The sequence below is a fragment of the Bombina bombina genome, chromosome 7 (assembly GCF_027579735.1).
Source record: "Bombina bombina isolate aBomBom1 chromosome 7, aBomBom1.pri, whole genome shotgun sequence".
Classification (NCBI taxonomy): domain Eukaryota; kingdom Metazoa; phylum Chordata; class Amphibia; order Anura; family Bombinatoridae; genus Bombina; species Bombina bombina.
Genome location: NC_069505.1, coordinates 464784902 through 464798073, shown reverse-complemented (window position 1 = coordinate 464798073; position 13172 = coordinate 464784902). Strand labels below are relative to the sequence as shown.

The 13172-nt window shown below is 37.3% G+C and overlaps 1 protein-coding gene across 1 annotated transcript in view; it reads left to right on the top strand.

Moving 5' to 3' along the window:
• Nucleotides 1-12011, top strand: part of LOC128666743 (gastrula zinc finger protein XlCGF26.1-like) — a 95773-nt gene extending 83762 nt beyond the window's left edge. The window contains exons 3-4 of the mRNA XM_053721499.1: nucleotides 1505-1615; nucleotides 9128-12011. Of these exons, the coding sequence (XP_053577474.1) occupies nucleotides 1505-1615; nucleotides 9128-10437 (1421 nt within the window). The 3' untranslated portion in view covers nucleotides 10438-12011. The remainder of the gene's footprint in view (nucleotides 1-1504; nucleotides 1616-9127) is intronic.
• The last annotated feature ends 1161 nt before the right edge of the window (nucleotides 12012-13172 follow it).

The window sequence follows — 13172 nt, the reverse complement described above, 5'->3', positions numbered from 1 at the left end:
GGTCTGCACGCAAAATAAATGTTTATTTATACACAGTATATATCCGTAATTGAATGCTGCATTACATAAGGTCTGCACACACAATAAATGTTTATATATGCACAGTATACATCAGTAATTAAGTGCTGCATTACCTAAGGTCTGCACGCACAATACATGTTTATATATACACAGTATATATCAGTAATTAAGTGCTGCATTACGTAAGGTCTGCACACACAATAAATGTTTATATATGCACAGTATATATCAGTAATTAAGTGCTGCATTACATAAGGTCTGCACACACAATAAATGTTTATATATGCACAGTATATATCAGTAATTAAGTGCTGCATTACCTAAGGTCTGCACGCACAATACATGTTTACATATACACAGTATATATAATTAAGTGCTGCATTACAAAAGGTCTGCACACACAATAAATGTTTACATATGCACAGTATATATCAGTAATTAAGTGCTGCATTACATAAGGTCTGCACGCACAATACATGTTTATATATACACAGTATATATAATTAAGTGCAGCATTACATAAGGTCTGCACGCACAATAAATGTTTATATATGCACAGTATATATCAGTAATTAAGTGCTGCATTACCTAAGGTCTGCACGCACAATACATGTTTATATATACACAGTATATATAATTAAGTGCAGCATTACATAAGGTCTGCACGCACAATAAATGTTTATATATGCACAGTATATAGCAGTAATTAAGTGCTGCATTACAAAAGGTCTGCAAGCACAATAAATGTTTATAAATGCACAGTATATATCAGTAATTAAGTGCTGCATTACCTAAGGTCTGCACGCACAATACATGTTTATATATACACAGTATATATAATTAAGTGCAGCATTACATAAGGTCTGCACGCACAATAAATGTTTATATATGCACAGTATATAGCAGTAATTAAGTGCTGCATTACAAAAGGTCTGCAAGCACAATAAATGTTTATAAATGCACAGTATATATCAGTAATTAAAGGGAGAGTCTACACCAAAATTGTTCTTATTTAAAAAGATAGATAATCCCTTTATTACCCATTCCCCGTTTTTGCATAACCAACACAGTTATATTAATATACTTTTTACCTCTGTGATTACCTTGTATCTAAGCCTCTGCAGACAGCCTCCTTATCTAAGTGCACAATGTTATCTATATGACACACATGAACTAGCACTGTCTAACTGTGATAAACTTTCAAAATGCTCTGAGCTAAGAGGCGGTTTTCAATGGTTTAGCTTAGCTAGGTTTAGCTTTTCAAAAATACCACCAAGGGAACAAAGCAAATTTGATGCTAAAAAATAAATTGGAAAGTTGTTTAAAATTGCATGCCCTATCTGAATCATGAAAGTTTAGTTTTGACTTTACTGTCCTTTAAGAACTGCATTACAAGGGGTCTGCATACCTTTTTTTATTTTTTTCCTCTGCTATGAAGAACTAGGCACATATATATGACTTAACATTTATTTGTAAATAACAGGTGCATACGAGGAACAAAACTCTGACATTGTAATAAAACATGAGGAGGGAGAGGATGAGACAGATGACGTTTATATTCTTCAGATGGAAACTATTTCAGACGTTTCTCTTGGTGAGTGATAAACAAGATAAGTTATCTTAAACGTTGTTACTTTAATATTCCCATCCCAAGTGATCAATACAGGAGCCTGCCTCAAAGGTTTTTTTTTCAAAGGAGTTAGGATTTCTGAAAACATTAATGAACACCCTGGTTATAGCCCTTCACATGATCCACTAATAATAATATGATGCAAAAATAAAGACTATATGTGACTTTGTTTGCCCAGAGGACAGCAGGCTCTGTCACAAAACAGGAAGTCATTAAATCAAATTGGGTCATACTTAGATAGCTAAAGCAGTTTCTATCAGCAGACAGAAGGGTAATCATGTGACAGGCAAGAGGTCAGGTACTGATACAGGACAAACAATATCAGCAGACAGAAGGGTGGTCATGTGACAGGCAAGAGGTCAGGTACTGATACTGGACAAACAATATCAGCAGACAGAAGGGTGGTCATGTGACAGGCAAGAGGTCAGTTAGTGATACAGGACAAGCAATATCAGCAAACAGAAGGGAGGTCATGTGACAGGCAAGAGGTCAGGTACTGATACAGGACAAGCAATATCAGCAGACAGAAGGGTAATCATGAGACAGGCAAGAGGTCAGGTACTGATACAGGACAAGCAATATCAGCAGACAGAAGGGTGGTCATGAGACAGGCAAGAGGTCAGGTACTGATACAGGACAAACAATATCAGCAGACAGAAGGGAAATCATGAGACAGGCAAGAGGGCAGGTACTGATACAGGACAAGCAATATCAGCAGACAGATGGGTGGTCATGAGACAGGCAAGAGGTCAGTTACTGATACAGGACAAGCAATATCAGCAGACAGAAGGGTGGTCATGTGACAGGCAAGAGGTCAGGTACTGATTCAGGACAAACAATATCAGCAGACAGAAGGGTGGTCATGTGACAAGCAAGAGGTCAGGTACTGATTCAGGACAAACAATATCAGCAGACAGAAGGGTGGTCATGTGACAGGCAAGAGGTCAGGTACTGATACAGGACAAACAATATCAGCAGACAGAAGGGTGGTCATGTGACAGGCAAGAGGTCAGGTACTGATACAGGACAAACAATATCAGCAGACAGAAGGGTGGTCATGTGACAGGCAAGAGGTCAGGTACTGATACAGGACAAGCAATATCAGCATACAGAAGGGTGGTCATGTGACAGGCAAGAGGTCAGGTACTGATACAGGACAAACAATAACAGCAGACAGAAGGGTGGTCATTTGACAGGCAAGAGGTCAGGTACTGATACAGGACAAACGATATCAGCAGACAAAATGGAGGTCATGTGACAGGCAAGAGGTCAGGTACTGATACAGGACAAGCAATATCAGCAGACAGAAGGGTGGTCATGTGACAGGCAAGAGGTCAGGTACTGATACAAGACATGCAACATCAGCAGACAGAAGGGTGGTCATGTGACAGGCAAGAGGTCAGGTACTGATACAGGACAAACTATCAGCAGACAGAAGGGTGGTCATGTGACAGGCAAGAGGTCAGGTACTGATACAGGACAAACAATATCCGCAGAGAGAAGGGAAGTCATGTGACAGGCAAGAGGTCAGGTACTGATACAGGACAAACAATATCCGCAGACAGAAGGGTGGTCATGTGACAGGCAAGAGGTCAGGTACTGATACAGGACAAACTATCAGCAGACAGAAGGGTGGTCATGTGACAGGCAAGAGGTCAGGTACTGATACAGGACAAACAATATCCGCAGACAGAAGGGTGGTCATGTGACAGGCAAGAGGTCAGGTACTGATACAGGACAAACTATCAGCAGACAGAAGGGTGGTCATGTGACAGGCAAGAGGTCAGGTACTGATACAGGACAAACAATATCCGCAGAGAGAAGGGAGGTCATGTGACAGGCAAGAGGTCAGGTACTGATACAGGACAAACAATATCCGCAGGTAGAAGGGTGGTCATGTGACAGGAAAGAGGTCAGGTACTGATACAGGACAAACAGTATCCGCAGACAGAAGGGAGGTCATGTGACAGGCACATCAAAAATTGCTCATCAATATCCTTTAAAGCTGGAAACACCCAGAGGCTACTTTATGTAAAGACTCGGGCCTGGAACATAAAGTGAAAGCTGTGACATATTGTAAGAGCTGTGACCGCGCTCTAGAACTTGCATGACTAAGCAGCGCAGCAGCAGCATGACAATCTGTATTTATTGGTGTAGTCCGCTGTGCAGCCATTGCCTGTATCTGAGAAGCACAGAGTTTCCGGTTTCCAGCTGGAAGTAAAGTATTTACAATAATGAGTAATGTAAATTAGGCAACCTTCATTTAAAGGGACAGTCTACACCAGAATTTTTATTGTTATAAAAGATAGATAATCCCTTTATTACCCATTTCCCAGTTTTGCATAACCAACACAGTTATAATAATATACTTTTAACCTCTGTGATTATCTTGTATCTAAGCCTCTGCAAACTGCCCCTTTTTCAGTTCTTTTGACAGACTTGCAGTCTAGCCAATCAGTGCCTGCTCCCAGATTACTTCACGTGCACGAGCACAGTGTTATCTATATGAAATATGTGAACTAACACCCTCTAGTGGTGAAAAACTGTTAAAATGCAATCTGAAAGAGGTGGGCTTCAAGGTCTAAGAAATTAGCACATGAACCTCCTAGTTTAAGCTTTCAACTAAGAATACCAAGAGAACAAAGCAATATTGGTGATAAAAGTAAATTGGAAATTTTTTTAAAATTACATGCTCTATCTGAATCATGAAAGTTTATTTTGGCCTAGACTGTCCCTTTAATCCGGCGTTTCTATAGTTATTACATTTGCTTTGTTCTTATGGTATTCTTTATTGAAGAACATACCTAGTTAGGTAGCATGCAAGTGTCTAGAACTCTGCTGCCATCTTGTGCTTTTTCAATTAAGTATTGCTGCCATATAGTGCTCCACACACGTGCATGTCCCTTAGCTTGGCTACCTTTCTTTCAAAAAAGGATACGGAGACAGCAAAATCAGTTTGATAGTAACAGTAAATTGAAATTTATTTTTAACTGTTTGCTGCATCATAAAAGCAAAATTTGGGTTTTCATGTCCTACTAATGAAATTCCTGATACCATTTTTATGCTAAGTAAATAAATAATTCAGTACAGATTTGCCTTCTTTTCCTGTAATACTTAAGTATGTTGCAGTTTTCCTGACCCTGATACATGCTACAGTGGTTGCTTACATCACTGCAGGAGCCTTTCAATGTATCTATTTCCATACTGCTCTTTTTTTTGCAACCCTTCTCTCCAAACAATCATTTTAAATGCTTTTGTAACATTTTATTTTTTGTACTTTATTTCCAACATATACTATATTTATCCTTTAAATGACCAGTGTGGATATATGGTTAAATGTCACTAAATAACTGCAATATAAATCTTCTAGTAGAGTTAAAAGTAGTCACAACTCTTCTGGTTTTGTACTAGAAATCACACTAGTCTCCGTAGGTTTGTGTGAGTTTGGTGGATGTTGTGGTATCTTGTTCTTATGTAATCTAATTATCTCCATCCTAGAGTTGAGGGTAACATTTAATTATCTTAGCAGTGCCTCCACATCAATGTGTAAATTATGATTGTTCAGTTTCATCACACGGGTGACTACAATAGAGCGGCACAGATCAGAGGATCGGCAGGAATTGTTTCACTTACAACAATCTCCCTAAATCAGTTTTGTTATTCACAGATCAGAATACTAAAAGTTGGCTTTATGTCATCACTCAGTCACAATTTTCTGATGTTTGGGGCCAGCATTTGGGAGGTTATTTCAACATTAAGTAACACAGTCCTCAGTCTTTTGTGTATTTAGTTTATGCAATTATTAGACTTTATTTGCAAAGAAATTTGAGCTTCGTTTGAAGACTTTGTTCATTAAAGGGACATAATACTCATATGCTAAATAACTTGAAACTGATGCAGTATAACTGTAAGAAGCTGACAGGAAAATATCACCTGAGCATCTTTATGTAAAAAAGGAAGATATTTTACCTCACAATCTCCTCAGCTCAGCAGAGTAAGTTCTGTGTAAAATGTTATACTCAACTGCTCCCAGCTGCAGGTAAAAAAAATAAAAAAATAAAAATGAAGAAATGAACAGCAGCCAATCAGCATCAACAGTGCTGAGGTCATGAACTCTTTTACTGTGATCTCATGAGATTTGACTTAACTCTCATGAGATTTCATTGTAAACTTCCTTAAGCTGAATAGGGAAATAAGATGAGAGTGCACGTATGCTCGCTCCTTCCTCTGTCCCAGGACAGACATATTGATATGCTGCTTAGAAGTCCTTTACAATGGGATGTGGCTACTGATAAACTTTTGAGGTAAAATATCTTTCTTTTTTACATAGAGATGTTCAGGTGATATTTTCTAGTCAGCTTTTTACAGCTATACTGCATCACTTCCAAGTATTTAAACATTTGGGTATTATGGCCCTTTAAGTAAACTAATTTATGAAAGCAAAGTTTTCTCCTATGTATCAAATGGAGGAACTAAATGAACACATTTTATATTCATTAGTTTGTTTAGATAAAGTTCAGACAAAATTATCTTATTCATAACCAAAAACTGAATGTCTAGCAATTATTTTCATAAAATATTTTACTTCCTATATGGATCTTGTATTAAAGGAGTCTTGAAATATCTCACAGGAAATGTTTCTCAAACCTGACCATATGGTTTATAGGGTCTTGTTGTCCGCTTCTAACACAGATTTCGCTGCTACTGAAACCTTGATCACAAATGAAAGGCTACACTGCCAAAGTGAACTGGTTGAAGCCTATTAAAAACAATGGGAGAATAACAGGAGGATACATTTATACATGGCTGTAATTACATTGTTTTAAGAAAGTGTATTATTTTTATCCATTAGTCGGAATTACATTGTTTCCTTTTTTTAATTTTACATTATCTGTATTGAATTTAGAAACTGATGTCCAAATCATATTTGCTCTACTCTTGACACATGAAATTCTTGGAAGATCAATCAGAAACTTTTTTATATTTTTTACATAAACTAATCTGTGGGCTGGTGAATGATTATTTTTTTTTTTTTTTAAACCCGCTGTTATATGCATTACAGTACCAGTATTAAGTTTAAAGTATTACATATTACTTCTCTTGGGTATGGGGCGTTTACAGGGCCTCAGCTTCAGGGACATTATTCTGTAGAGTATAAATAAGAGACTTTATGTAAGCCTTTAAGAAATTATAGCTTTACATGTTGTCTGTTTTGTTTCAGGGTTACTGTCTTTTCTTCAGTTGTTTAGGGTTCTGTACGTGAGTGTAATACCCTAACATTGTCTTGTGCAATTCATAATTTACTAGTTTCTCTATTCAGATTTTGCTAAGTATTCATATTTCCCATATGTCTCCTTAATGCTTGTCAGTGTCTTGAAAAGACATGTTGGGGATCAATTCACCACAAATACTTTCATATATACAGGAGAGAATGCCATATTGGGTAGTTATCAGTCCTGGAGCTGGACCCTAAGGTTGAGTTAGGATTTTTAAAAAACATTAGTCTGAGCACCCTGGTTATAGCATTTCACACAACACACTAATAATATGATGTGAAAATGAAGGGAAAACTTGGATACCTTACTGAGTCAATGTTAGCTTCCATTTCCCATTAAGCCCATGAGAAAGGACTGTTATGTCTTAAGCTCAGATGCAAATGTTCAGTTGCAAACATAAAGCTACACAGAGGTACTTGATTAATCCAGGAACAAACCAGCAGTGGACAAGTCTCTAAAGCTCAACGCTTGAATCTTTGCTTATCCCAAATGTGTCGCTACATGGGTGAATGTTTTCTAGAATTGTCCCTTCATCAATGGTTAGTTGTGAGTTTAGTAACACTGTCCTGTTATTGGGTGGCCAGTTGTGAGTTTAGTAAAACTGTCCCGTCATTGGGCGGCTAGTTGTGAGTTTAGTACAACTGTCCCATTATTGGGCTGTTCGTTGTGAGTTTAGTAAAAATTTCCCGTCATTGGGCGATTGTAAGTTTGCTGTAGTATCTTAACCTTTTTGCAAACGTCTGGTATCTGTGGCTGTTGATGATGTCAGTTTCTTTGATGGCCGACAAGGATTCTAAAATTGTGAAATTATCTGTAAAGATCCATCAGTGCTTCATTGGTCTGTGATAGGAAATATAAACTATCAGGAAGCCTGGTGCTGGAGTACCCGCAAGGAAGAGGCAATCACAATATCTTACGGGTCTTGAAAATGATCATTGGAAAGAGGTGCTTCAGATTTAGGCTGTAGCTATTATTAAGCTACATCATGGTCTTGCTATCTATTATAAAGTACCTGAGGTTATGTCCCCTGACATACATTGCCTCTTTGTAGTCTAATTTCATTAATTCAGCTTTTTCTTTGAGTAAATTGTTACAGAGAAACAGCTGTGAAAAGCAATAACATTGTCATCTGTGCAAATTCCATGCTTTTCCATGTAGTGTGGTTGTATATAATTAAATTGTTTTGCTTATTCTCCCCCCCCCCCCCCGTGCCTCCATATTTAGCTGTTAGAGTTAATGAATGGATGTATTAATATTATGCTATACTTTTATACCTTTCTTCAGACTGTGTTTTTGTTTTTTATATTTCTCATTGAGAAATTAGGAATACAGTAAGCTGATACAATATATAACGGGTTTCTAGAGTCAGAACTGTTAATAAATGTGCATATGTTTCACCTTATTGTAGAATATTCAGAATAATTTCTTGACATAATGGAAGCCACCAGTTTGAGCTAAGCCAAACTGACCAAGTGTGGGTTTAGCTAATAAAACCTACTGAATCGTTTGAGGCATTGGTATCATTTATGGCAAGGAAAGCACTAGTCAACCTATCACAAGCTGGAATGAATTCAGTTGTTATAAACAATATATTTTGCGTGTTTTTTCTCAAGCATATTTTTTACTTGTTTTTTTTGGTGTAGCTTGACCTTGGCCATATATGCGATTGTAACTTAATTGAAGGAATACAACTGGACATGAAGAGTCAAGACTGGGCAGTATTTCAATTCTATGTCTTTCAACTGGCCAAAGCCATATTCCCTGTCTGTTTAAAGAGAATGAAGATATATACTCTGCTATTGGTCTTCTGCATTTTTATCTGATTATCTTTTAACTATAATCTTGTTGTTTCTTTTTAATAGTTTATCATTTCAAAACTCCAAACACAAATTCTATTACCCATCTGCATTGAAAATATGTCTTGGCCTCAAAAAATGATTAGCTTGTAAGAAAATATGATTTATAGAGACCAGATACATGCATTTTTCAAATACAAAAATGGTAAACATTTTAAATACTCTCTTTTATTTGACGCAAAGAAAAACATTGACTACAATGTCCAGTTAATTACAGAAAATGGTTATCTTTATTTAACATTTTTATTGTTTAACCTACTATATTAAGGAGATCGTTTGAAATGTACTCCCTTCTGACATACAGATAAATATTTTTACACTCCGTGTTATATATCTTCCTACAGGTACCGCACTGTGCCAGAATTCTCCAACAGGTACCACACTGAGCCGGAATGATCCAGCAGGTACCACACTGAGCCGTAATGCTCCAATAGGTACCACACTGAGCCGCAATGATCCAACAGGTACCACACTGAGCCGCAATGATCCAACAGGTACCACACTGTGTCGTAATGCTCCAACAGGTGCTACACTGAGCCAGAATGCTTCAACAAGTACCAGACTGAGCCGGGATGCTTCAACAAGTACCAGACTGAGCCAGAATTCTTCAACAAGTACCGGACTGAGCCGTAATGCTTTAACAGGTTCCACACTGAGCCGTAATGCTTCAACAGGTACCACATTGATTCGGAATGCATCAACAGGTACTGCACTGAGCTGGAATGCTCCAACAGGTACCCCACTGAGCTGGAATGCTCCTGGAACCTATCAGAATTTAGTTACGGATATCGTGGATTGTTGTAACAATATCAATGTTCCCGGAATTCAGAAAAATGATTATTTTGAAACATATAGTTTCAATGACTATAATACACAGCAACATAAGCAGCAGACCGTTAACTCAATGAAGACATTTGATTATCGTGAACAGGGCAGGCATCTTGCCAAGGAAACACAGATTAACAATCAGATGACTTGCACAACGAATAAATCATTAGCATCTTCACTTGGTGGGAAATCATTTGCTCATACAATAATTCAACAGCCAAAAAGCCCTACAACAGAAAAATCTTTTTCATGCATTGAAAAAGGGAAACATCTTACCCAGACATTAGATCTCCAATATCAGAAGTTACATACAGCAAAAAACATTTTTTCATGTACTAAATGTGGCAAATGTTTTACGTGTCAGTTGGAGCTTCTAGCGCATGAGAAAATTCACAGTGGTGATAAACCATTTTCGTGTTCTGAATGTGGTAAGTGTTTTGGCCATCAAGCAGACCTTACTCTACATTACAATATTCATCAAGGAGAGAAATCATTTTTATGTCCGACATGTGGGAAATGTTTTACCCGTAAACAAAACCTTCTCGAACACCAAATTATTCATACAGGGGAAAAACAATTTTGGTGTTCAGAATGTGGGAAATGTTTTGCTCAGAAATCAACCCTTCTTACGCATCAACGAATTCATAGAGGAGAGAAACGATTTGCTTGTTCTGATTGTGGAAAACGTTTTACCATGAAATACAACCTTATAGCACATCAGAGGATTCATAACGGAGAGAGACCATTTTTATGTTCAAAATGTGGGAAAAGCTTTAATCAGAAATCGAACCTTAATAAGCACCAAAAACGCCATATGAAAGATTAATGAATGAAAATGACTTTTTTTTTTAAAGTCTCCTCTTTTTTATGTGTTCCATGAATATTTATTTATTTGGTACTAATGCCTAGATATGCCATGGGGTGCCTTCAGATGTTTTCATGTTTTTCCTCAGATTTACTCAAAGAACTTTCTATAAATGTTCCAAAACTGTGGTTCTGTTTCAGTGGATGTTTCCACTCAGATATTTATTACATTATACACACCTGTAGTCGAACCTGCATACCTCTGAGGTTGTGGAGATAAATCATCCCAAACACATTTGTTTGGGGTGATTGACAGGCCCTGCTTTTACGCAATGTTGCACAAGGCAATCGTCATGCAGTAGTACCTGCTGGTGGAGAACATACAATGTCTACTGCTAGTTCGCTGCAAAAATGGGTGGATAGTTTCCCAAGTCAAACCTTGTCCTCTAACTCATTAGTACATTGAGCCCATAATCTCAACATTCAGAAGTTGATAAGAAGTTCAACTCTCCCTTATAATCCTGGTCAGTGGCTTCCAAAGACACATGCAGAGCTCCTCTCTTCACAAATCTTTTACTTTGTCAATGTTCACTATAAAGCCTTTTGGCAGACGTCCCATAACCTCATGCAAAACAATAAATTCTCAACTAAGTGGCTACAAAAAGGCATTTATGTTTCTGAGATACAAACATTGATCTTCAAACATAAACCCTTATGGAGATGGTTCATAAGTGACAAGCAGTGGACAAATCCCCAGAATGACAGCTGATGTTTGAAACTTAATATTTGCAGCTTATCTTATCCCAGAAGAGTCTATTGCAAGTGGTTATTTTACTGTGGTTCCTTAATCTGATATTCTTCATTTGAAACACTGGTTACTGTGGACCTCATATTGTTTATTTTTAGTGGCAGTCTATGTGACGTGTATAATTTTAAGTTGAGATTGATAATATCTAGTTCCTAAAGTAGCTGGAGGTCTGCTTTGGTTTCAAATTGATGCTAGGTTTCAGCAGCAGGTGTTGTGGTACTTGAAAGAAATAGCCATGCAACATACTTTAGGTTTGAAGTTGACAAAAAAGGAAGTCCAGGAGTCTTCAGCACCATTACTTTTGGACAGAGTCTGTAGCACAGAAATATCTATTATAGTCACACCATATTACTAAGAATAACTCAGGTAAGGGAAAAGCCAAAGCTTTGTATCCTTGAGTTGAAGGGGTATAAGCCATTCATCCTATCTCTTTTCATAAATGATATGTTCAACACCCCTTTTTCTACTTTAATTATTAAGGAGCCAGAAAACAGTGCTCTTAGATACGGTAACCAATTATCATCATGGAGGTCAGCCAACTTGATGGTTGATTGACAAGTATAGGAGCCACTAAGAAGGGTGTAATTCAGCTATACAATCATGTATCTGTCCTTTAGAGGAGCTTAGCACAGTTTGACAAGCTCTAGTTTTCTATGATCCACAAATGTCCACAAGGAATTTGTTACTGACAAAACAAATCTGATACAGGTTGTAGGTTGCATTGTTCTCTCAGTTGTCTTGTATGCATATTTTCTCAATAAAGGTGATTATAAGTTTTTATAATGGGGGGTGGGAGTTTGCAGAAGTATTTTTTTTGCTGTTTTCTAAACCGGTTTAAACTTCACTCATAGCCACAGAGGGTAGAGAACTTGTTGGACTTAACTTGTATTAGACTGTCGGCTCCTACCTTCCCTAGTACCACTGAGACATCACACAATTACTCCTACTTCTTTCCTGTCATTCCAGTCCCTACTGTTGGCTCTTCCTATAAAAGGGTCCTATGATGGAAATGCCCATTATTTTTATTCTTTCCCAGAATAATTTGGACACAAGCTTAATCTCATGAACAAGACTATTAATATAAATGAGTAGGTACCTATTTTCTTTTGTGTGTGTGAAGGGTTTGATGCAATTACACTAGAATATGGGGTTTAGAATTACGAATGAGAGTGTGTGCCTTGTGCAACAACCAGCACTCAATGCTGTTGGCGGCAGCAAGATGAGTCAAGTGAGTTTTCCATGACCCTGCAAGGACAATTTTTAGGGGACTTTACATCTCTTTTCCTCAGGTGCATAATGATTACAAATAGCAAACGTAAAGAACTTAATGAGTTTAATCCACTTCAATACATAAATAATTAAAAATATAAAATAAAAATCCTTTAGTAAGAAAATAATGAAAGTGATATACAGGTGATACCTTTAGTAACTGACTAATAGTGGCTACAGCTGCAAGCTGACACTGAGGTCCCTTAGTCAGGCATTCTGATGTACATTTAGCCTCTAATCAGCCAGCACTTCCCAGATGCCGAACCAAAAATGGGCTGGCTCTTAAGCTTACATTCCTGTTTTTCTCAAATAAAGATAGCAAGAGAACGAAGAAAAATTAATAATAGGAGTAAATTAGAAAGTTGCTTAAAATTGCCGCTCTATCTGAATCATGAAATAAAAAAATTGGGTTTAGTGTCCCTTTAAATGGCCTCTTTATTATACATGTTTTTTCTATTAGAGTAATGAGTGTTTTGTTTATTTTGACACAATCTCACCACTGTTTAGTTTGTGAGATAAAACAACGAGCTCTGCAGGGGAAATGTTTAGGGAATACACTGCTAATAGAGGAGAAGCTACACCCACGGAACACCCACTGTTAAGCCCACTTGCAGAGCTGTGGTAAATCATTTGACAATAAGGAAAACAATATGCTTTGATTTTCATATTATAAATACACA